Source organism: Vigna umbellata, chromosome 4 (genome assembly GCF_029865625.1).
Source record: "Vigna umbellata cultivar VRB3 chromosome 4, Vumbellata_1.0, whole genome shotgun sequence".
NCBI lineage: Eukaryota > Viridiplantae > Streptophyta > Magnoliopsida > Fabales > Fabaceae > Vigna > Vigna umbellata.
Window position 1 is genome coordinate 52,188,465 of NC_142168.1, and position 26,639 is coordinate 52,215,103.

General features: G+C 35.0%; 1 protein-coding gene, 1 long non-coding RNA gene and 1 pseudogene across 2 annotated transcripts; all 3 read left to right on the forward strand.

Annotated features, from left to right (window-relative positions):
- Positions 1–581: 581 nt before the first annotated feature.
- Positions 582–1,860, forward strand: LOC148200569 (ABC transporter B family member 16-like). Its single transcript, XM_088112988.1, has 4 exons — positions 582–875; positions 990–1,044; positions 1,146–1,324; positions 1,591–1,860. The coding sequence occupies exons 1-4, from the start codon at positions 582–584 to the stop codon at positions 1,858–1,860; spliced, it is 798 nt and encodes a 265-aa protein (XP_087969114.1).
- Positions 1,861–3,285: 1,425 nt separating this feature from the next.
- Positions 3,286–3,836, forward strand: LOC148200570 (uncharacterized). Its single transcript, XR_015785805.1, has 3 exons — positions 3,286–3,320; positions 3,604–3,680; positions 3,781–3,836. It is a non-coding gene; the product is annotated as an uncharacterized LOC148200570 (long non-coding RNA).
- A 7,693-nt stretch (positions 3,837–11,529) lies between these two features.
- On the forward strand, positions 11,530–15,858 carry LOC124848464 (uncharacterized; annotated as a pseudogene).
- Positions 15,859–26,639: the final 10,781 nt, after the last annotated feature.

The window sequence follows — 26,639 nt, forward strand, 5'->3', positions numbered from 1 at the left end:
TGTGTAGTTAAACATTCTACACTCACTTTTAACATTGCCTACTTCATTCAATGTTATAAACTCAGTTTTGGTGGTGTGATGGAGTGATTTTTCTACATTTTTGGCCATATCAAAGTCAAATTTCAAAGTCTACCCTTTGTATGTTGTGTCATAGTTTGAGCAAGTCTAAAGTGATCTTTAAAAGTTGCTAGCACAATTCAATTACTAATATAATGTTCTTAGTGCAAAATAGTATATTAAACCATCAATTGATTTCCCAAATATAATGTCACTCTTCTCCACCCTCCCCATAAGTCTCTCCACAGACATGTTACCAAGAATAACACAACCCTCACTTTTTTTTTTCTGCTGCTTTTGGCCCCCACCACTCCACATTCCAACTCCCTCTCACCACTCTCTTGGGCCTATAAATTCCATCATAACGTTGCAGCAGCAATATTGAAAATAATAAGGCCACTTAGAGGCTCTTTAAAGCAAGACAGAAGAAGATGAAGTAGCAACAGTAGTTGTCAGAGAATCTTACTGTTGCTTATTTCTGACCAAATTATTAACCAAAGGGTTGCACCAAAGGGTTGCAGCAAATGGGTGGTGGCAGTGGTGATAGTGGAGATAGCGGAGATAGTGGTGATAGTGGTGATGGTGACCATAACAATTCTATTTTCATGGTTGTTAAGAACAAGAAGAGTGGCTCTATTCGGTCCACTTTTATGCATGTTGATGGGCTGGACATGTTTCTCATGATTTTCGGATTGATTGGAGCCATTGGTGATGGCTTATGCACCCCTTTGGTGTTGTTTATCACCAGCAAAATGATGAATAATATTGGAAATTTTTCTGGTGGAATAGATAGCACTTTCCTCGACAGCATCAATAAGGTATTGTTTGTTTTATCTTCTTTTCTCTCACTACCAGTTCAACACACATGGAACAATATCAGAAAGTAGCTTAATTATTATTTCATCAACGAATTTATTACCTTTGTGATGCAGAATGCTCTGGTTTTCTTATACTTGGCTTGTGGGTCTTTTGTTGCTTGTTTTGTAGGTGAGTATGATTTTGGTTTTTACTTGACCAACTTGTATATCTTCATTTTTCATGATGCTAAGGCTTTAACATTGTGTTGCTCTTACTATGGGGGATTTCAGAGGGTTATTGTTGGACAAGAACCGGCGAAAGACAACCTGCTAAAATGAGAGTGAGGTACCTCAAGGCAGTGTTGAGGCAAGAAGTCGCATACTTTGATTTGCATGTTAGTAGCACATCCGAGGTCATCACCAGTTTCTCTAATGACAGCCTCGTAATTCAGGATGTTCTTAGTGAAAAGGTGTGCAGAAAAACCAAAACCAGTAACTTGTATTTTTCTTGACCTTTCAATTTTGATACTAAACAAAGTGTTTTACTTCACTGTCGTAAACAAAGTGTTTTACTACTTTAAGCTGATGTAACATGCTACTACTGTAAAACTTTTAATAAATTTTCATCTTAACAAGAATTCACAGATGATGTGGTTGAGATCTACTCATTTATGTCTTATGTGTGTGTGGTCACATCATTTGATTTAACAGTTTCTCCCAAATTTGAAAACTATAGGTTCCAAATTTTTTGATGAATGCCTCTATGTTTGTGGCGAGCTACATAATGAGTTTTGCATTATTATGGAGATTGACCCTTGTGGGGTTCCCTTTCGTGGTTCTACTTGTGATCCCTGGTTTTATGTATGGGAGGACACTAATGGGGTTGGCCAGCAAGATGAGAGAAGAATACGACAAGGCTGGTACAGTGGCAGAACAAGCAATATCTTCCATCAAAACAGTTTACTCCTTTGTGGGGGGAAAGCAAAACCATAGATGCTTTCTTTGATGCTCTACAAGGTTCAGTAAAGTTAGGACTCAGACAAGGCTTGGCAAAAGGCATAGTTATCGGAAGCAATGGTGTTGTGTTTGCTATATGGGCTTTCATATCATATATTTTAAATGGCAGCATTGTTTTTTTCCGGACTTGCAAGCTGTCATCATGAGGTTTTCAAATATTAATTATTTTTCTTCCCTCCCCAAATGGTCTTATTGGTGACAGGTTTGATGGTAAGAAGTTTTTGGACAGAAACACAGGAAAGAAGATATTAAACATGTTCCAACTACATAAAACCTTTGCTGGAAAACAAATACAGGTTTGATTACAATTATTAAAAATATGGAATATAGTATCTTAGACAAGAGTTATGATTAGGTGTTGATAAAATAAAGAAAAATTTGATGTTCCACTGAACCAAGCCCAATATGGAAAGGTGACACTGTGACAGATTGGCCCAAGCCAATGTCTCCACTACGCACACACACACCAAACATTCCCAATCTGTTACCCATAACTGTCATTCTTAATTCCAATTTTCATCTTCTCTCTTTCTTTTTACACCCATAATTCATAAACAAACCCTTCCAATTAGGTTTCACATATTACTTTATAAGGGGAACTTTGTATTTTACTTATATATTTATATTATGTTCCTCTTCCCCATCACGTACCAATCAACACAAAATCTTCTATCCACCTTTCCTTCTCAACACAATTCAAAAGTGATTTTCAAATCTTTGAAAATTGTCTATCAAGAAATAATATTCCAGTATATGATATCTCCAACTTGTTTTCAATAACAAATTTTGCATTCTAGTAAAAATTACATAAGATGGGTGTGAACGAAAATTTCAACAACAATCATGATCATCATGGGTGTGTGGATGACGATGAAATCCCACTTCCTGGATTTCGATTCCATCCCACAGATGAAGAGCTTGTTAGTTTCTATCTACAAAGGAAGCTTCACAAGAAACCCATCAGCATCGACCTCATCAACCAAATTGATATTTACAAATACGATCCTTGGGATCTTCCAAGTATGTTTTCTTGATCTTCTTCTGTTTCTCTTAAACTTTCTAGAAAAGTGTCTCATAATATCATGGAAGGCTTTTCATCTATATGTATGATATAATTATAAGCTTTGAGGCTTTCCTAGTAGATTCTTATATTATAAACTTCAACCAAATTTAATATTTAACATTGCTGATTTTGTCATGCCCTTCTTTTTGTTCATTGTGGGGATGGCCATTCCTCTGGCTCTCAAGGTTAGCTGCGAATGAGAAAATAGGTGGCTATGAATGCTTCAAGTGCTACTTTCTATGTCCCTTTTGTTTCTTCTTTTTTATTCAAACCAGCCATTTTTGATGCTTCCATTTCTCTACAGAGAATACCAAATAGACTTGTAGCTGTAAAAAAGGTTCTGGTTCGATCACTCAAACTCCTCTTCTGGGGATTGCTCTTGCAAGGTTAGTTTTTCTCACACATTTCCTTTTGCCCTCTTTTTTCAGCATAACTAAAGAGTTCCCCTGTTCAAGAGGGGGTGAGAAAAGGAATCAGGAACTTCTTATTTTATGTTATGTACACTTCACTCAGCATTACTCCCTGCTGAAATATACTCGGTCTTGTGAAAGTTATTCTTCTATAATTTGCAATAATAATTGATTCTAGATTTCATTTTACCAAATCTAATTCTGGTAACAGTCTAGGGCATGCCCTGTTTTGATATGATGGATGACCTCAATGATGAAGGTGGTTTCTCTCATGCTCCGGACAATCTAACATATGGTGTTGACATGAAACAGATAAGGTGGTGTGGCATCCTTCAGGTGATTTTTATAATTTTTTCCACCTCATTTTCTATTAGAGTATATTTTAGCTGATAAGTCTGATACAAAAGGAATAATACTTGTTTTTGAACCATTATAGAGAATTGCTCTGGCATATTTGGTTGTGGCACTTGTGGAGATATTTTCAAGAAGTGCACAAGATAAAGATCCACCCACCCAACTCTCAATATTGAAGTTGTACTATTGGCATTGGTTAGTCCGTGAAAGTATGGTTCTGGTTAATGGCTAATGTTATATGCTTTTGAACATTTATTTGTTAATATTTCAGGCTAGTGGGGGCTTGCATACTTGCTGTTTACTTGGCTTTACTTTATGGAATGTATGTTCCAGACTGGCAATTCACTGTCCATAATCCAGACAGCATATACAATGGAACAATAAACTACGGCTAAGGCTATTTTAACCTTTTCACTGGCATGCCAATGCCTTTCCCCTCATTTCAATTACAAAACATTAAACTTTCTCAATCAAACAACCACATACACTGCTTCCAGAAGAACATCATACACATTCCAGAACATTGTAACTCATAATGAATTTTTAAACGCACAACTTACCTCAACCAAGATAGCACTTGACGATGGCAACCTTTGTACAACACGACACTAACACAAGCCCACAACGGCCCCTCCAACGAAATCCCTTAACCACGTTCCTTCAATCACATACTAACAAGTGAATGAAAAGTAGATGAAGGCAGCAACACTGTCTAGGCTTCAACAATATGAACATGAGAATGAAATTTTGTGGAACTTACCTCTACCGAGATAGCCCTTCACGAGCACGACAGCAACAGAAGCCCACTACGACCCCTCCAACAAAGTCCCTCAACAAACAGAACCAACACCCCTCAACGTAGCGACTAACCCGCTTAAAAACCGTAGCCCGAGACTCCCCAAACCACCACGCACCGTGAACGAACCACGATCAAGGAGGCCAGTCACCACCGTGAACGACCACCACCAGTCACTAACCGAGAAAGTGGGGAGCGTCAAAAAATGGAGGGAAGGGTGTGAAGAAACAGAGGCAAGTTTGTGAAGAAAGGCACGACAGAGACGAAAGCGTACAAGTGAATAAAATCAAATTGGGGAACGAAAACCCCAAATTGAGACTTAAATTACCGCGAACCTTACCGACGGCTTAAAAGCCTTCGGTAATTATCTCAATACCGAGGGCTTAAAAGCCTTCGGTAATATGCCGTCTGTAATTTGCAATTTTCTAGTAGTGTGATCGAATAACGGTAAATCGAAGGGGATATGGCTAGAATATGGAGGATTTGAGACGCGAAAGGTGATTCGGTAATGAGAATAATGAAAAAGAATGCTAGAGGTTGATGAACAGTAGAACGATAGAGTGAAATGGTTGTGGCTCGAGAGAATGCTTCGAGAGAGAAATGAATATGATCTCGTGTCAACGAAATGAAGGTGTGGCAAGAGAGATAATATCACGCATGGCTAAATGAAGATGTGGCAGCTTGGAGCGTTGATGTGCAAGGAATTGAACTATTTGGTAAGTTTGGGACAAAACGAACTCTTGTTTGACATTGGAGCATGCATAAGTGGTGGGATGCATAAAGGTGTGTGATTGATCGATGAGCATGAGACGTGAAGGACGTGTCTGGTTGTTGTACCGAGTAAATCCTAAGACTATCTACCATGAGATATGGGATAACGACTCTTTTTTTCCTTGTGTGCGAAAAGGGAGCAGTGTTTGAGTGTTGAACCTTCTTTTCATTAGGAGAATGATGTTTTGCATAGTATTTATGCAATAGGGAAACAAATCCTTTTACCGCAAAAGGAGGATGACACCAAGCGGCCTTGTATGCGGACTACAGTTGTGTAAGGTAGGGTACAAGAATGCGACTGAGTCTTTTCATGACAAAGTTTATGAGGTTGTGGATGCTCGTGGTGTTGTTCATGATGAGGATATTCATGATGATGTTTTCATGATGGCGATATTCATGACGGTGGTATATTTATGATGATGATCATGGTGTTGAAGATGCTCCTTAGTATGCCATGGTGATAGTGGTGTGGCTATGATAGTGATTTTTAATTTGGTGATGTTGTTAGCATAGGTGTTTGTTAGAAAAATGATGAAGATGAAGTTTTGATGATGTCCAAATCAAGTCAAGATATGTCGAGATTCAAGAAGATCCTTTGAAGATTTGTTTTGCTATTAAAAGCTTTTGCAATAATTGTAGTTTCACTAGTACAAAAACAGCGTACAACGTCGAATATTTTTTTTCTTTCACGTCGAATTCGAGAATGACGTCATATCGGGAGACTTTAAATTGACGTCAAATTTAAAAAATTCGACGTTAATTCAACTTCGAATTTTGTCAATATACGACGTTAATCAATTTTTATTTTTTTTAATCAATTGTAATCTTTTTTAACAACTCTACGAAACCTGAAAAGTAGAACTATGAACGGTAATATAGGATCAACAACAAATAACAATAATAAACAACAAACAAGTTCAATCAAACAACAACAACAAACAAGTTCAACCAAACAACAACAAACAAATTGAACAAAGAAAAACAAACAAGTTTAACAAATAAGTTCTTCAAAACGAAAACGGAAACTAACCTTTAAAAGGTGGGTTCATCGGAATAAAGTGGTGCTACCAATGAGAGAGAAAGCAAAATGTGCCTATGAAGGACAAGAACACGAAAATAATCAGTTAAAACAAACGAAAATCATACCTAAAGTAGTTAATTAACATGCATTTGTATCAAATGAAAGAAAGATTACATTTGATGGTCGTCAAACTCCGTTCGAGAAAAGTTTGAGCAGAGAAGTGGTTCTCACGCGCTAAGACAAAGTGAATGAATTTTCAATCTCCCGCTCAAATTTTTATTGAATTCACTGGCCTTTTGACGTCTAACGTTGAAGCATTCGAGTTTTATATCGTCTTATTACATCCAATTATAATTCTAAACGACGTTTAATAATTTCATTTATTTACAAAATTGCCACCGGTCATTTTTAACGTTGGTTATTTAGTGGTTAGACGTTAAACGCGTGACGTTAGACGCTGTTTTTCCACTAGTGTTTAATATTTAGGACTTAGTTTTGTAGTAGGTTTTGATTATTGTACTTTCATACTTTGTATTTACTGTTCAAAATAAAAAAACATATGGTTTTAATCGATTAAATCAAGTATTAATTGATTAAAACGTTGCAGGTGCTGAAAACCCAATTGGCACGGAAATAATCGATTAATACCTATTTGAATCGATTAGTTAATCGATTAATCCTTAAAATAATCGATTAAAGGTTACCGTTGGAGTTTTCTGACTTTTGAAAACTAGTTGTTGTACTCATTTTAATCGATTAACACTTGTATTAATCGATTAAAAGCGTTAAATGGTTGGAAACGAATAATGGAAGAGTATTTGCGTAAGTCTATAAATTGTTTCTTTGTGATTGTAATTTGTAATTGTTTTGTGAGTAGTAAACTGTTTATCTTGTTTTGAGATAAGCGACTAGACGTAGGATTGGTAAGATCCGAACCAGGATTAAATCATCTGTGCAAATTTCTCTCAACCTTACGCTTTATTATTTGCTTGGTAAGTTTAAATTGAGTAGAAATTAAAAGGCACACGTTCGTATTAAAATCCCTCTTGGTTTGTTATCCCACGCTAACCATTCCGTTGTAGCCGCTCTGACAATTGGCATCAAAGCTCGATTTGATAGTTATTCAAATGGCAGGATCATATCAAACTTTTGGAGAGGGTGCTTCTATGAATAGACCACCCGTATTCATAGGTGAAAATTATGCATTCTGGAAGGTTAGAATGAAAATACTTATTGAGTCTATTGATGTTGATATTTGGGAAGTTATTGCATTTGGCTCTTTTGTTCCTACTAACAGTATGCAGGAACCAAAACCCCATGTTTAGTGGACTGCTGAAGATAAGAAGAGACTTCAAAATGATGTGAAAGCTCGAAATATTATTTCATCTGCTTTAACCGTTGATGGCAAATGACAAAACTACTAGCCAAGTAAGTACATCTAGCCATTCTGACAATTATAGTCAACTTAGTGAAGATGAATTTCATGAAACTTATGCTGCTTTAATAGAAGAATCTGAAAAATTAGATAAAGCTCATAAGAAATTGAAAAAGAATTTTAAAGATTTAAAATTTAATCATAAAAACGTTCTTGAAGAAAATGAAAATTTAAAATTAAATGTTGAAAATCTTTCTGAAGAAAATGAAAATTTAAAATCAGAGTTTAAAATTATTTGTGAAGAGAATAAAAATTTGAAAAATAAAATTTTATTTTATGAAAAAGGTAAATATCTTAGTAGTAATGAGTGTGCATCTTGTGTGAATCATAACAAATTACTAGATAACATAACCTTAGGAGAATGCAGCAAGAAATATGAAAATAAGGTTGTTAATAAGTACATACCTAAAATTAAAAATAAACATAGCAATAGAACCCATAGAATGTGGATAAAAAAAGGAACAACTTATAGAAACACAAATGTGGTATCATGCTTCTATTGTATGAAAAAGGGTCATACTTCAAACAAATGTAAAATTAAGCATTATGGCATTTTAAGTGGTAGATATGTTTGGATTGCAAAATAATTTTCTAAATCTAACCCAAAGGACCCATACAAGTAGTTGTGTACCTATTGTTAATTTTTAAGAATTTATTTTTAAAACAAAATTTAAGAAAATTTTATTCCAAGGCCGATGAAACAATTTTTTTTTTTGGATATCTTCTAACATACAAAACATATATAGTTTTCAATCGGAAAACATTTGAAATAGAAGAATTTGTGCATGTTGTCTTTGATGAAATTGTAGACCTCAAGGCAAAACCTCTTGAGTCAATTGAATCAAATGCAGGTAATGATGAAGACTTGTAGAAGACAACAAATGAAGCGAAGAATGATGACAATTCTCAAGATGAAGATCTAAACAAAATGTGGAAACAACCTACAGGATCTAAATTTGAAATATATTTAGCTCATATGCATACATGCTTTTATTAAGGGGGAGAACATTAAACACAACTTTTTAATTATGATAAAAAAGGGGGAGAAAATGTTTATAGCTTATTTGCTTATTTGTGTTTATTCACTAATGCGCTTTTCTTCCATAAGTTGTGTTTCTATCCAAATTATTACTAAAAGCTTTAAATCAAAATGGTTTTGGATCATCATCAAAAAGGGGGAGAATGTTAGCAAAATGATGAAGATGAAGTTTTGATGATGTCCAAATCAAGTCAAGATATATTGAGATTCAAGAACATCCTTTGAAGATTTGTTTTGCTATTAAAAGATTTTGTAATAATTGTAGTTTAATGTTTAGGACTTAGATTTGTAGTAGGTTTTGATTCTTGTACTTTCATACTTTGTATTTGCTGTTCAAAATCAAAAGCACACGATTTTAATCGATTAAATCAAGTATTAATTGATTAAAACGTTGCAGGTGCTAAAAACTCAATTGGCACAGAAATAATCGATTAATATCTATTTTAATCGATTAGTTAATCGATTAATCCTTAAAATAATCTATTAAAGGTGACCGTTGAAGTTTTCTGACTTTTGAAAACTAGTCGTTGTACTCATTTTAATCGATTAACACGTGTATTAATCGATTAAAAGCGTTAAATGGCTAGAAACGAAGAACAGAAGAGTATTTGCGTAAGTCTATAAATAGGCTCTCATTTTCCATCAACAGTAACTATTCCCTTGTGCTATAGTACTCAGAAATCATTGAGACTTGTGTGTTCTTGTTCGGCTTGTGAAACTCGTGTTTGTGGAGCTGGTGAAGTGTTGCTACGGTGACAGAGGAAATAATCGGTTCATCCTTGGTGTGTCTGAGGAGGTGTTCAGAAGAGGAAGTTCATCCTTCTTGAAGTATTCGGAGGAAGTGTTCATCCTTTGTGAAGACTCAAAGGAGGTGTAGGTTCATCTCTTGTGGTAATAAGAGAGGTGGTTTCTAAACTTTTATAAATTATTTCTTTGTGATTGTAATTTGTAATTGTTTTGTGAGTAGTAAATTGTTTATCTTGTTTTGAGATAAGCGACTCGACGTAGGATTGGTAAGATTCGAACCAGGATAAAATCATCTGTGCAAATTTCTCTCAACCCTACTCTTTATTAATTGCTTGGTAAGTTTAAATTGAGTAGAAATTAAAAGGCACACGTTCGTATTAAAAACCCTCTTGGTTTGTTATCCCACGCTAACCATTCCGTTGCAGCCGCTCTGACAGTGTTGATGAATGGATAGATAGTTGATCTAGGTATGTGATGTTCGTGATGGAATCTAGGTATTGAGATTGTTGATAGGGGGAGCACTGGTTTAGCTGAACCCACAATCTCAGTAATATCTTTGTTTTTGATGATGACAACACATAATTAATAACACATGTGTATTTTGTGTTACATGTTCTATGCTTACATGTTATATGAGTATATGAGAACATGATTGTGTTGATTGTTGTGTTGTTCATTGCATTTCACTGTGTTATATATGTGATTTTATACATGAATGCATGACACATGTTCTCATACTCATGTTATTGACTATGAGTTTCATACTCATGGGAAGTATCTTAATGATTATGAAGTGATTCCCTCCTCAAAGTCTTCGTTGACTATTTCGGTACAAAGAAAAAAGTTTACACATCTTCTAAACAATTCTTATGATATTCCTTTATCTCAATTGTCTTCACTATGTAATAAAGGAGGGTTTTGGTACAAATCTCTCAACAGGTTTATCTTTTCAGTTTGGAAGAATATAGAAGTCATCCTCATGGTAGAACTATTCTCTCAAAGGGAGATAAACCACATACTTATATATGGAGTATGTAAGAAGCTAGACATTGTATCTTATATGGAGATAAACCACATACTTATATTGTCTTAAGAACCTTGGAAAGTTATTCCTTTAGGAAAATATTTTTTTGAGTTTGAGTTTGTCTCGTTTGAAGACATGCATAAGGTATTAGAGGTTAATTGGTTTTTGGAATTTGAACAATGTGGTTTTAAGAGTTTTTGTTTGGACAAGATTTTGTTTAAACTAACTAATGTTGGGTGAGGATATATAGTTTACCATTTGCATATTGTTAGGAAAATTGGTATTCCCTTACTTTAGATGATAATACTATGAATAAATCAAGAGTTTTTTTTTACTAAGATTTTGGTTGATATAGGTATGTTGATTGAATTACCTCATCAAATTTTAATGGAAAGACCTTGTTATGTCTTTATAATAGAGTTATAATATTAAAAATTGCCCATTTTGTTCTTCTTGTAAGATGGTTGGGCATGTTCTTGGAAACTATTGAAGGGAAAAGACATCAAATTTGATTATGTTAAATCTAAGGGGGAAACAATGTTAAACAAATTTATGTTCCTTTATGTTTTAATTAATTAGTAGGTTAATGTTGTGTACAAAATTTATCTGGTAAAGATGTTGATATAAACAAGAACTATGCAAGGATGAAACTAAGAAAATTCTTCACAATTTAATAAACCTTTGATTCAAGATTCTAATGTGTAGGATGCATGGGCAAATCAATTTGCACAAAACAAATTAATTTGGATGATATGCATAATTTTGGGAGTGCATTTAATCAAAATTTGTGATATGATCATAAATGGGTCAAGTAGTGAAGAGTTTCAAAGTGAACAAAACACAAAAAGAGTAGAATAGGTTTCCTTTGGGCGTGTATTTGCCTTTTGATTTCTTTCTCTTAGTTCTTGTGAATAATTGCTTATAAACTCTTCTTTCTCTTTAAGAGTAAGCAATGTGGGACTTTCCATAGCTTGGTCTTTTAAAGAATAGAAGAGAAAGTGAGCATTTTTAGGCGTGTAGGAGTTAGGAAGCATAGCTAGTGTTAGTTTTTGAACTCTAGGAGAGCTAGGAAGCTTATAAACCCTTTTGGAATGAGAGAATTAAGCAATGTGGGGCTCCCATGCACCTAGGGACGTTGCAGCTACTGCTGGACAGAACTTGGAGCCTTCCAAGTCCCACATCTCTTGAAACTCATCACCAAAGTCATTCCAAAAGCTATATAAGCAACCTAGGGGTTCTTCTTTGTAGACACCTTTGCATTGAATGAAATTTGAGTTGAATTGCAATCTTGCATTCTTCTTTGAGATAGAATTCTGTCTCTAAAGTCCCAAATTTGGGCAGGCCTTATCTTGCTCAAGCAAGTGGCGGTCCTCTTCATGATGCTTATCTTGGAAGCTTGTTCAAGTGGCGCATCTTCATTTCCTAAGTTTCCTTTTCTCTAATCTCTTCCATTTTTAATTTCTCTTCCATTTCTTAAATGTCATTTAGTACATTCTCTCTAGGTATGCACTTCCCCATCATGTGGTATCATGAGCCTTAGGTTTTTTGATCTCTTAGGAATTGCATGCTAGAGTAGAATAGCTTAGATATGTTTATTTTCGCTGAGCCATTTTCTGTCTCGTCCAGCCTCTGCGTGAAAATACAGTGAACTTGTATGATTTAGTTTAGCTTCATTTCTTGTCCTTTTTCCATGAAATTTTTTTTCCTATTTTCGTCTGAATGTCTAGTTTCATGAACATATTTTACTTTTCTCAAATTCGTTCTGTCCTGTTCCCAGTAAATTTTTTGCTCAACTGTGTTCATCCAGTTTTCTGCTGTTGAATTAATACTCCACTGTTTTGCTTGTTGTTGGCTGTTTGGACATTTTGGTGGCTGGAATTGCTCCCTGGACGTTGCTACACCCTCTCAATACTCTTAAGCAAGGAATCAACACTTCAAATCAATGCTTTGAGGGACTAAACCGTGGCTGTCCAGAGCCTTGTGCAAGTAGACATTTCATCAAACAGCAACAATGCTATTGGAGGTCTTCAACAAGTAGGTGTCCTATTTCCTTTTGTTTGTTTGTTCCAGCTATTAATTCTTTGTCTTGGCTGGATTGTATGTGTCTTTCTTAATTGCTTAGCTTTTAATTGAGTCATATGTGTTTCCTCTTTAGGAGTTTTCTAGAGTATTTTTCTGAAATTGCATAGCTAAGAGTAAATTTTACATCTCCTTGATGGTATGCTGAATTGAGCTTGATCTTTATAGGATTTAAGTGTGTGAACCTTGCTTATATGTTCTGTATTCATAAAGGCATCCATCCATTCTATTTGGCATATTAATCAAACACACTTAATGTGTTAAACTTAGCTTGGCCGAGAACATTCTTGCAAACTGCACCAAAACAGCAAAACAAATTTTTGGTAATTGGTGTGCATGCTTGCTGGCCGAGACATCTTCCTTGTGTTTAGTGTGTTTGAGCATTGTTTTCAAGCCTCTTTTCCCATTTAAATACAGAATATATTGGTTTGAGGTTTGCCAAAATTATTTCCAGCATTAATTTGGTCTTGCTCTTCATGTATACTTAGTATGTTGATGTATATTTGCTTCTTGGTTGTGTAAATTTCTTTGCTGTCTTATTTCATTTTGTGCCACTGTTTTGACTCCATTTTCTTGCTGTTTTGTCTTCATAAAATCATTAGAGTGTTGCCTCCTTGTTTTTGTGCCAAGTTTCTTGATTTTTTAGGTTCCATTTTCATCATTTGTCTTGTAGTTTTCATTCTTTCTTTGGCCTCTACCATGTGCTGTCTTGATTTGGCTTCTTTGCATTAAAGTGGATTGTACATCTTTCCATTTGCTTTGGACTTGAGTTGGTGCTCTCAAAGTGGACTTGTGAGACATTTTACTATCTTAAAAGAAGGGTGCTGCCCTTTCCTTGTTTTTTGAGACACTGGCCGTGAGTTTTGAGTCGTTTCCTTCCATTCTTTGAGTGAAACCGTGAGCTGTTTTGTGGCTGCTGCTTTGCCTTGATTTTTGGTTGTTTCTAACCTGTTTTGTGTGTAGCTTGCTGCTGTTTTTTTTTTTTAACATGTCTGCAGGTTCCATCCATGCTTCATCTCATGGAGATAGCAACCATGGAAGCCCTTCTAGCAAGTTTGATGTGATTAAGGCCTTCCAACAAATGCAACATCAACTTGATGCTATGAGCAAACGGTTAAACGCGGAAACAAAGGCTAAAGGGAAGCAATCTCATGGTCATGATCATGGTTCCTACAAGAAGAAGCAAGAAGCTAGAACCATAAATGTATACCTTCCTTCGCCAAAGAAGCATCAAGAAGATAAAGCTATGGACCAAGGCCTTACACTACCAAAGTTGAACTTGCCTACTTTCAAAGGGGAAGTCGAGCCGTCTATTTTTTTAGATTGGATAGCTAAAGTAGACCAAATTTTTGATTTATATAGTGTAAATGGACCTTTGCGTGTAAAGTTAGCTTGTTTAGCTTTAGAGGGATGCCAAACAATGGCTAAATAGGAGATACTTAACCATGGCCTCACCTGCGAGTACATGGGAACATTGCAGGGACATTTTGTACCAACGTTTCATACCTCCATACTACCATAGGGACCTCTTGATTAAGCTCCAATGGCTTACTCTAGGTAGACGAAGTGTGGAGGAGTATGCTCGCGAGCTCGAAGTGCTCGTACATCATACTAACCTTAAAGAAAATGATCATGCAAAAATAGTTAGATTTATTAGTGGACTTAATAGCAACATCCAAGATATAATTGAATTCCATGATGATGAGACTTTAGATGTAGTGGTTCATAGAGCCATGAAAGTAGAGAAGAAACTCTTGAAAAAAGAAGCTTGTCAAAACAAATTTTCCAAATCTTCAAGAGATGTTTTCTACAAATCCTCATCATCAAAGGATAAAAACAAGGATGTTTCTAAGGAGTCCACTAACAAATCGTTTTCTCATTTTTCTTCTAACCATTCCTCTTCCCCACCTAAATCTTCTTCTAGACCAAGCCACATTAAATGTTTTAAATGTTTAGGACATGGTCATATAGCCTCTGTCTGCCCCACCAAAAAGGCAACATGCATTGAGGGTGAAGTAATTGTGACTAATGAGTCTACGTCTTCCTTAACTTCACCAACCTATAGCTCTTCTTCCTCATCAAGTGATGCCAAAGAGAAGGTCATGCTTACTTGTTTAAATGACGACAGAAAAGAAAGAGAGGAGAGAGTAAAAGAAGAGACTGAGAGAAAAGAAAGAGAGGAGGGAGAAAAGAAAGAAAAAGAAGAACTTGTGAGAGAAATAGAGAAGGACAAAGTCTTAGTCAAAAAGGAAGTGTTACTGAAGGCACCATCCACTCCCATCATTCAAATAGATCTAAACCATGACAGGGGAGTTTTTCAATCCTTCTACTTTTCTCCTTTTACTAAGTTTTCTTTCTTTGTTCCAAAAATATTTTGCACAACTTTTTCACCTCCCTCTTTCCTTCTTTCCAACTATTCCATAAACATTTATGAAACATGTCATGAGTTAGTGTTACCCCTTTGGGTCCATTCAACTCAAGACAAAAATAATTTTTTTCTCTAAAAATGGTCTCCTAGTTTTCACCACTAAATGCAATAAAAATATCAGGAGACTTTCTTTTACTATTACTTGTTTATATACATTGATTGGTCAACATAAATTCATTCACAAAATGTTTAATGATTTTTGCAGATTGACATTTGATCTAGGAGGAGTTGCTTTGGTTTATACACGAAATAAGTCACTAAATCTCTCTTTGTTGCAGGCTTTTCAAGATTCGAGGTCGAATCCTCTCCAACCTGGGGGGGATGATATGATCATAAATGGGTCAAGTAGTGAAGAGTTTCAAAGTGACAAAAACACAAAAAGAGTAGAATAGGTTTCCTTTGGGCGTGTATTTGCCTTTTGATTTCTTTCTCTTAGTTCTTGTGAATAATTGCTTATAAACTCTTCTTTCTCTTTAAGAGTAAGCAATGTGGGACTTTCCATAGCTTGGTCTTAAAAAGAATAGAAGAGAAAGTGAGCATTTTTAGGCGTGTAGGAGTTAGGAAGCATAGCTAGTGTTAGTTTTTGAACTCTAGGAGAGCTAGGAAGCTTATAAACCCTTTTGGAATGAGAGAATTAAGCAATGTGGGGCTCCCATGCACCTAGGGACGTTGCAGCTGCTGCTGGACAGAACTTTGAGCCTTCCAAGTCCCACATCTCTTGAAACTCGTCACCAAAGTCATTCCAAAAGCTATATAAGCAACCTAGGGGTTCTTCTTTGTAGACACCTTTGCATTGAATGAAATTTGAGTTGAATTGCAATCTTGCATTCTTCTTTGAGATAGAATTCTGTCTCTAAAGTCCCAAATTTGGGCAGGCCTTATCTTGCTCAAGCAAGTGGCGGTCCTCTTCATGATGCTTATCTTGGAAGCTTGTTCAAGTGGCGCATCTTCATTTCCTAAGTTTCCTTTTCTCTAATCTCTTCCATTTTTAATTTCTCTTCCATTTCTTAAATGTCATTTAGTATATTCTCTCTAGGTATGCACTTCCCCATCAATTTGCCACCTTCTTTGTGGCAACATGATGATGTGAATATGGTAAAAAATTTCCTAAATGAATCAATTGGTTCAAAATCAAATACATTAAAAATCAAATACACTAGATGAAGGTAATAATTTGTTAGCTATTGTTATGGTTTTGAATAATAGTTTTATGCTCTATTTGAAAACGAATCTATAGTGCCTAAATCTTATAAGATGATGGAAATTACAACGATCATATTATAAAATTTTATATAAAATTAGATTATAAAATGATGAAAGAGTTTAAATTACACTGATTAGACTATACATATCCAGAAGAGACAAACTATATATAATACAAGTTATATTGATTAAATGATGAGTTATGAATTGATCAATTGATACATGCGCTTCAACTCATCATATTGACCATATGGCATCTAAAATACCACATCTAATTTATTTATTTCAATATATTAATTGATATTCTATTTTCATAACTCATAATCTAAAAAGGTTAAACTTGTAATGCTAAGTTAAGCTTATGTTAACTAAAGATTATATAATCCTTAAAAAAACTGTTTGTGTTTTGATATTTTTAATTTTGAAAATTTTATATTTTTTTTATTTTTAAATTGTTTGAAAAGGATTAGACAATGCGAACTGCAGTAGAAACACCAAAGAGTAAAAGAAAAAAGTATTTTTACATTTTTATATATGTTTTTAATTTTTAGAAAACTGGTGCGTATATGAAAACTTGGGATTCCAAATAGTAAAAAAGGGTGGAGATATGAAAAGTAAGATGAGGGTTATAAACCTAAAATAAAAGCTCTAATCAAAGAAAGTGCAATCGGATGCAAGTTGCAAAAACGTGGCTGCAAACAGTCATAAAGTGCTACTGTCGTGAGGTGTAGCGCGTAAAAATGGGGATCTGAGAAGCCAAACTAGGGGATGAGCAAAAAGTAGCCCGGCCCAACGTAACATACTATCTTCCTCTTCATCAATCAATGGCGCGACTTGCCTCATCTTTTTCTCATTCAATTTCACATCATTAGGCACCTCTCAACTAACTAATTTTATATGAATAATTGCTTTTAAGAAAATTTGAGATATTATATTTAATTTTTAAATAATGTACAACAAAACCTACAAGTATTAAAATCAATTTTCTACAAATAATTTTACACAAAAACTCAAGTAAATATTTTTTTTTTACCAAAAATATTTGTATAAAGATGCAAAATTTTTATGGATAACATTTTCGGGAAAATTTGTAAGTAAGACGGATTTTTCTAGTAGTGATATGAGAAAATATAATTTTTATCATTTATTAGTATTATCTAAGTTTATATCTACAAAAGGTTTTATAATAAATAATTTACAACTATCTCAATTGGGTCATAATATTTGTAAAATTAAGCTAATTGGTCCAAATATTTGTAAAATTGAGCCAATTAAGCTCTTATTTATTTATATGGAAATCTCAAGTGGGTCCTCATATTTGCAACTATCTCAATTGGGTCATAATATTTGTAAAATTAAGCTAATTGGTCCAAATATTTGTAAAATTGAGCCAATTAAGTCCTCTCCGTCAAATCTTCACAGACGGCGTTAATAGCGGATGACGTGTTGCACGCTGATTTCAAAGTATTTGATTACGTAGAATTTTTATTTAATTTAAGACATTATGACATGACAAAAGGGTTTTACTTATCTTCAAATTATAGGGTCCATCATGACCGCCACCCGCCGACGGTCACCATTTTCACCATCTCTTCAACCACAGTTTGCAATCAATCCTTGCATCATCCAAACACAACAACAGACCATCCAATATCATATCCCTAACCTGTAGAGAACCTTACATGAACAATCCCAAAAATCCCTAATCGAAACTGAGAGCCTTGAAACGCCGGAGGACGAAAACCCTCGTCGCCGTAGAGACATTAGCGCTGAGACGCAAACCATTTCACCTTCTAACACAATCAATTATTCTTCACAGACCCAGAAAAAAACTACCTGAAGAAGTTGATGAATTAATTAATCTTAAATACCACTTTTTCAAAGCCTTTATCTATGCCTCAACCCCCTTTCTTTTCTATTGTTTCCTTTATTCCGCTATTTTGTGGTAAGTTTTTTTTTTTTTTTTGGTTTTGCTCTTGTGGGTTTTCGGATTTCAGTTTCCTTTATGTTCAATCTGATCAATTTGATCCACTTCTTTCATCTTCTACCTTGCTCTGTTTTATTATTTTTTTTCCTTTTTCATTATTTTTCTTCTTCGGTATTCCTGAATCAGATTAAATGTATTTTTTTTGTGTCATTCAATATGTGGATCGATTATTCACCCTCTTCGTGTTTTTCAGTTTGTGTAACAGGCAGAGTAAACATGAAACATGAGATGGTTACTGGTGTAGCTTTGAAGGAGCTATGAGTATGAAATCAGAGTGCAAAAATGGATTTTTTTGTAATACTTAAGCCTGTTTGTTGAAGGCAAGTTATATGTGGAAACGTTTTGTTTTGAGGGGTTTGTTTTATCTGTAACTTAAATGGTGTTACTGTGGACGACCTAGTTTATGCCGGGTTCATCGTTGGATTTTCGTTATTCCTAACGATTATAGTTTGTTATGCCACTTTTGAAGAGCACAATATCACATATTTTTAAGTGACTGGTAGTCCTAATGACGTTGTTGGCAAAAGGGGAAAAATTTTGAATATTTGGTGTTTTGTTCTGGGCACGTTTGTCATGGCCCCGACGACGGCGTTTTTTAGTTTGAGAGGGAGAAAGGGTGTGTGTCTGGGGAGTGAGGGTTTGAGGGTGGGAGTGGGAAAGAAGCAGCTTGGACGGAGGAGCGGAAGAGGTGAATGGTGATAAGTGGTTTGAGGGAAGAAGAAGCACCGTCGTCACGTGGATTTGATTAATTTAATGCACAATGCCATGCCATCAAAACAAAAAATACAGCTCAGCTCAATTTAACGCCGTTTGGAACAACTTAACGGTTAGGATAAAATTGACTCAATTTTACAAATATTTTGACCCAATTGAGATATTTTGCAAATATATAGACCCAGTTGAGACATTTGCAAATATGAGGACCCACTTGAGATTCCCATATAAATAAGAGGACCATCCGAAGGTTTAAACCTTTTTTGTTTTACTTCAAAGTTTTATTCCCATAAATAAAAATATAATTATCATTTATGCATTAAAATATGTAAATATTAAGAACGATTTCTTACAAATAGTTTTGCATAAGAAATTTTGTACGTATGATTTTCAAAATTGTTGGAAACATAAAGAAGTTATAAATGAATCAAAGGATAAGATATTGAGTTATTGTTATTATTATGATAATTTAACATATAAATGAAGTTGTTATATTTAGTGATATTCTATTGATATTAATAGTTTTTACAATAAATCTCACAAAAATCGTATAAATACATATAGTATTTCCTTAAAAAATACATTCTCTCATACTATCTTTTTTATTTATAAAAGTTCAAACTCTCTTATTGACTTGTGTCGGAGAGTCCTTTGTAGCGACTAGTCCAAGTATTATAGACCATGGTTCTCATAGTTAATCCTAACTAGACCAAATTTACTCACTCCTAATTATTGAGTATTATCATCACTCCTAGTTCTTAGGTATAGTGAACTACTCCTAGTTCTCTAGTCTAACCTGATAGTACAAGAATAACATGAGTGTTTTAAAACAAAAACATTTGGTGTTTGATTACAAATAAAGATTGTAAACTCTCATTGAGAGAATTAATAATATATGAACTCATGGGGTTTCTTCTCTTATGTTAAAGAGCATTAGACGACATAAGCTCATGAAGTTCTTTCTCTCTTCTTTTCTCATCTTTTCCTCTTCTCTTTTCTTTTTCTTCTTTTTTCTCTTCTCTTTTCCTCTTCTCTTTTCTTCTTCTCTTCCTTTCATTCTAGAACCATTAGACGTTGTAGGTTTGGAGATAAGTAGAAGGCTAGATGTGATGATAGCTGATACAAGAAGGCCTAGCACCATTGTACCTATCACAAGAGGGATGATCAAGAAGCTACAAGATGAGTACTCTCCCAAAGGCCAAACCCTCTTTGCTATCTTTGGATGGAAGATTGGAGACCTAGAAGATGCTTTTAAGATGCCAAAACATGGAGAAGGGTAAAATAGACATTTCTATACAAGAAGGGGTGTGCTTATCCTTCTAGGGGGCTGCATTAGTAATTGTTTTCTCCACATAAAACTCATTTGTCACGTGTTTTAGAAGCCACACATTTAGCACATGGGTTCAGATCTGAAACGTGTAAATTGCTTGCTTAAAGCCTTGAGATTGATCTATAAAATCTCATAGGCAAAGCTTGTAGATTACTTTTGGAAAATTATAGAAGATGAATTCTGCACTTTGCAATTTTCTCTCATCCGAAAGTCCTCTCTACTTGCTTGCTCTTCCATTGCTATCTTCTTCCATTGTGGAAGCCGCCTGAGATAGCCTACCATTCCCTCAAGCCAACTTCCATTTCACTTCACATAATCACTTCAATCCGCTGCAAACATTGCACTCAGTCCAGCCAAAACAGAGAGCCTTCTCTGCTACAACTTTTCCAGCACTGAACCATGCTTTCTTGACTGTTTCATGGCTTCTTCAGTTGCAGCAGAGCTAGTTGTTTCCTTCAGTCTCACGGATCTACTCCTATGCATCCTCCTTGATGCATCAAGTGGTATCATGAGCCTTGGTTCAAGTTAGAACCGTGAGATAAGTCCAGATTTCTTTCATTTCTTTGCTGTCAAAAATTTCCTGGTTGTTCTTGATGTTTTCTGAAAATTCTGCACTGTTTTCATCAATCATTGCTGTGTCTAGGATCTACTCTTACTTTCATTGGCTACTAGCTGTCTTTGCTTGAGTGTTCCTTCATTTTATTCGGCTATCATTGATTGTTTGAGTCTATTTTACCATTTAAACATCATTTCTGGTTTTGTCTTAAGTCTTGTTAGTTACTTTGCTGTTTTTGTTATCAAATCTGGTTTTCAACCAAGTTTTACAAAAAATCTGAGTTGTTTGAATGTGGCTACACCAATTAAGAGCAATGAATACTTCAGAAATGAGCTCAAGTGTTTAGATTCTACCATTCAAACTCAAATCTGTGCAGGTTGTTCAAATCTGACAGCATTTCAGTTTCTGTTTTCTTTTGTGCTGCATTGCCACTGTTCTTATGGTCATTTACTGTTCTATTGAACAGCAGTTGATTGATCCATTGTTTGAACCATTTGGAAGATGAAATGAGTTGATTCCAAATAGTTTGTCATGTGGCAAGAGTGTCCAAGCATTTGGCCGAGATGCATGTGTTTTCATTGAGTGAATTCTGCCTAATTGTGTGTGGTTAGTATTAGATCATTGCTAACCATCCTCAACACTGAATTTCTGCATTTGTGCAACTTTCAAATACCATTTCTAACTCCTCTTTGCTGTTTTCAAATCAGAATTACTTTTGAATCAAAATTTGACCATGCTAGTTGTTAAATTTAGCTGAAATATGGTACTACAGTAGTGATTTTCTGTTTTATATAGTTTTGATGCATCCAATTAGTTCCAACAAGTCATAATTCATCATCAAAACATGTTTGAATCATTGGAAAATAACTAAGCGCAGTACTGTTCATTTGGTATATTTTACTGCATTGAAAAATTGACTCTGCTGCTGGTTTTTTTTGTGTCAATTTCTGCACTGTATTACTTTGCTTGATTAATCACATTTAGATGCAGTAAAAGCCATGGTCCATTTAGAATATCAAGATAACAATTCAAAAGAGATATTACATATGTTAAAAGGCACTTAGGACCATTGCATCATTAGTTTCGAAAGTTTGAAGTGTATAATAGTGTTGCTGTTAAAATCTGGTGCAAAAATCTGGTGCAAATCATTCAGACATTTCATCAAACAGTTTTGTCAAATTTTCAATGCATAGCCAATTCGTGTGTGATTCTGATCTAAAGTCTTTTCTTGTGTTTTAAATCTGATCTAGAACCATTCTTAGGATCTATTTGAGGTGCCACCGTGTTTGAAACTCCTTTCATTGCTTGATTTTCAATTTTTCTACATTCTGCACACCAACTGTTTGAAAAATTTCCTGGTGTTGCTGTCTTTTGGTTGTGAAAATTACAGCACTTGAGGTGATATTTTCAGTGATTAATTGGCTTGTTGGATAGTTGGTTTATACCTCAGGAGGTGTATCACAATTGGAAGCATCAAAGAAGGTTCAATGAAGAGGAGCAAAGACAAGAAGATGGCAATTTGGATGGGAAAACTGTGACAATTCTGCACTTCCAAAGTATGCTGCAGCAAGTGCCAAAGCTGCACTCTTGAGTGATCACTTGCAGTTGAGAGGATTGGTGTGAATTAAGCATAGTTCACTCTTTGTTTTTGAGAAGCCAAAGCTGCACACATCTTTCCCTTAGCCAATTCGCATTTTTTTCTTACAAATTACCAAATTTCTTTGTAATTTCCATTGGTTTTCTTTGGTTGTAAGTTCCAAATCCAAGCAAGTGAGGTGCTAGAGTTCACAAGTGCTCTTCCCTCATTTGTAACTAGACTCAAAAGAAGTCTTACAACCTAAAATTGAGTAGTCGGTGAGTGTGTCTTAGATCCAAAGTCTAAGCCTCACCTAGGAGACCTCACTTTAATTGCTTTTCCAATTCTCGCCTAGATAGTATATATCTTGTGCGAATAGGAAGCTCTCTTAGGGGTCTGAATTTAGAGTTAGGTTGTGTCTTTTCTTGGCTTTGTGTTTTCTTTGTTGTCTTTAAGACTTAAGTGGATTTAAGAGTAATTTTGATCTAAGGACTCTAGTAAGTAACTAGAAGCATATTTGGCAAGGATAAGGCTTGGTACTTAAGCATTCCTAGTGAATCACCTCCCTTACCTGGAATATTGCTTTCAAGTGAAAAGCTCTAGTCTTTACTTCAAGAATAACATTTAAGTCCATCATAATGTCTAGAAGGCATTATCCTAGGATTAGTGATAGTGAAAAAGAACATTTTTCTCTTCAAACTTTAGTTAATGAATTCAAGGAAATGAGAAGAGAAATGAATGAAGAGAAAGCCAATAGAGATCTTCAAAATGCTGTCATTCAAGATGAGTTGAGATTGATAAGGAAAAGTAAGTCTAGGGGAAGTCAAGTAAAAACTCTCAAGAGGGAGGGATGTCTTTGAGTATGGATGATTATTACCCTCATCAGCCTTCTACTTCTAGGAGGCATAGGAGCAATTCTCATGCACCCCCACCCCCTAAAGAAGTCAATATTGTGTTGTCTCACTTCCATGGGAAGGACAATGTAGAGGCTTATCTTGATTGGGATGATAGGCAATATCATGTTAAGATAGGTAGAAATTATCCCATTCATGATTGGAATGAATTGAAAGTTTGTATGAAAAGAAAGTTTGTGCCTCGAGAAATTGAAAGAAACTTAGAACTTATGAGAGAGCTTATTAGAAAAGGTGAGTCATTCATTCAAAATATAAGTGGGTACTCTCGTAGGGAAAGTGAGTTTCTAGGAAAACTTAAGAGGCTATGGGAAGAGACAAGCAAATATAGAATTGAGAGATTAAAAAGAGAAAAACAAAAGCAAGAAGTAAGAGAGAAAAGAAGAGAGCAAGAGAGAAGAGAAGAGGAAGAAAACAAGAGAAGAGACGAGGAAGAAAGAGAAAGAAGAGAAGAAGAGAAAAGAAGAAAGAAAGAGAGAAAAGAAGCACAAAGAAGAGAAAAAGAAGAAGTTGAAAGAATAGAAATGGAAGAAAAGAAAAAGCAACTAAGGGCAACATCTCCTCCTATCCTAGAAGCTAGATTCTTAAGGGGAGGTTTTCTATCCTTTCACTTTTCTCCATTTATATTTGAAATTTCCAAATTTCACATTTCTTTCAAAGACTTTGCCACTCCATCCTTAAAAATGTTATCACTTTCAACACATGCAAAGTCACAACTTGGGTTATGGTTACCTTTATGGTTACCAATAACTCAAGATACAAATAAAATTTCAAATGAAGAAAGGTTTCTTTGTTATATTAACATTAAAAATTTCAAAATTAGGAAACCTTCTTCTACACATAGTCTTTTATATATATTATTGGGTCAAAGAAAACTAATTAGAGATATGTTTGATGCTTATTGCAGATGGATATTTGACCCAGGAGGAACCCTTGTGAAACACCAAAAATAAGTCTTCAGAAGCACCATCAGATTTGAGGACAAATCCTTTCCAAGGGGAAGGGGATGATACAAGAAGGCCTAGCACCATTGGACCTATCACAAGAGGGATGATCAAGAAGCTACAAGATGAGTACTCTCCCAAAGGCCAAACCCTCTTTGCTATCTTTGGATGGAAGATTGGAGACCTAGAAGATGCTTTTAAGATGCCAAAACATGGAGAAAGGTAAAATAGACATTTCTATACAAGAAGGGGTGTGCTTATCCTTCTAGGGGGCTGCATTAGTAATTGTTTTCTCCACATAAAACTCATTTGTCACGTGTTTTAGAAGCCACACATTTAGCACATGGGTTCAGATCTGAAACGTGTAAATTGCTTGCTTAAAGCCTTGAGATTGATCTATAAAATCTCATAGGCAAAGCTTGTAGATTACTTTTGGAAAATTATAGAAGATGAATTCTGCACTTTGCAATTTTCTCTCATCCGAAAGTCCTCTCTACTTGCTTGCTCTTCCATTGCTATCTTCTTCCATTGTGGAAGCCACCTGAGATAGCCTACCATTCCCTCAAGCCAACTTCCATTTCACTTCACATAATCACTTCAATCCGCTGCAAACATTGCACTCAGTCCAGCCAAAACAGAGAGCCTTCTCTGCTACAACTTTTCCAGCACTGAACCATGCTTTCTTGACTGTTCCATGGCTTCTTCAGTTGCAGCAGAGCTGGTTGTTTCCTTCAGTCTCACGGATCTACTCCTATGCATCCTCCTTGATGCATCAATAGCTTAACGAATCGACGTAGATATTAAGAAGTGAACTTTAGGCCTAACTCAACTCCACCAAACCAGCTTGTATTGTGAACTTTGCACCCCACTTATATATATATATATATATATATATATATATATATATATATATATATATATATATATTATAATTTGGTCTTATCTCTAGTCGTTGTGCGACTCCCAACACACCCTCTTCACGCCGAGGTATAGACATCTCAAGTGTGAGAGTAAAATTAATGGGTGATCCGATAGTGGCCTGACAACGGGTGGAACAGAATGGCCACATAGATCTCGCTAGGAAAGGCTCAAACCATCGCTCTGATACCATATTAAGAAGTGGACTTTAAGCCTAGGTCAACCCCACAAAACTGGACATTATGGTGAGGTTTGCACCCCACTTATATATTATAATTTGGCCTTATCTCTAGTCGATGTGGAACTTCCAACAATAGAATCTGTTGATTCGGACCAGGATAAAAATCCTTTGTGTGATATATCATTAAACTCATCTTTAATTTGTATACTAGCAGCCTTTTTTTTCCATACAACCAACAACTCTAAGTTATTAGGAAATGTTACCAATATACAGTAGATGATTCTCCATTGACGTTATACGAAAGTTTGAATCTCTTCATGTGCATCCCTGGTGAATTATCTAGTAAAGGTAAGTTTCCACAACCTTGCTTAGGATACATGGTGGAATTAACAAACTCAACCAACTTAATCGTTTTCTCGTTGTTTGAAGTTGCATTCACTTTTTCATGGGAATTGTTACTTCCAATAGCACTGAAAACACCTTCCTCAAATTGTAGGCGGCGTCTTCCAACATCATGGTACTTCATAGTGGCCTACAGTGATTATAATAATTATTATTATATATTACAAGAAAATCTTCCTAGATTCGAAAAAAAAATGTAAATTACAGACAAGACAACTCTAATAAAATGTAAATTCCAATCAATTTATAATCAATATAACTTCAAATAAACAAATTCAATGGAACTAACAAAATATAATTCATTTCAAACATTAAATTGTCTAATAATATTTAATACATCATTTATACATGAAACGATATATTAAATCTAAATATTACATTAATGTACATACACTATTGAATTGTATCCAAGTTTCTAGTAACACTTAAAATAAAAGAAGCCTAGTTCCGTCTAATGTCTCAATGTCTGCAGCTTCCATGGGAGATGAATCATTAAATAGAGTTAAAACAAATGAATAGTTTTTTAATACCTTATTTCATGATTCAGTAATGTTTGTACAAATAATGGTATGCATGTGTTTCATTACATAATACTCACACTCATAGTTGTCCAATTGACGTCGACACTGCAAATTAAATACAACTAATCAAGACTCATTCAAATTATAGTCACATAATATCATATTATACTCTAGGTAACATTTGCACAATGTAACTTTGATCAATTTTGCTAAACCAAATTTCACAAAACCAACAACACAATTAGTCACATTAAAGATATAACAAAAACGCTGCCCTAAATTGGAACACTATAAAGAAGCTAAAAAGATTAAAATGCTACTCTATCCCAAATGAACTCAAGACTACCGGCCAGAGAAA

Coding starts and splice junctions, on each gene's coding strand:
- LOC148200569 (XM_088112988.1), top strand. CDS start 582: ATGGGTGGTGGCAGTGGTGATAGTGGAGATAGCGGAGATAGTGGTGAT. Junction 1,045..1,145: donor TTTTGTTGCTTGTTTTGTAG/GTGAGTATGATT, acceptor GGGGGATTTCAG/AGGGTTATTGTTGGACAAGA. Junction 1,325..1,590: donor AGGATGTTCTTAGTGAAAAG/GTGTGCAGAAAA, acceptor TGAAAACTATAG/GTTCCAAATTTTTTGATGAA.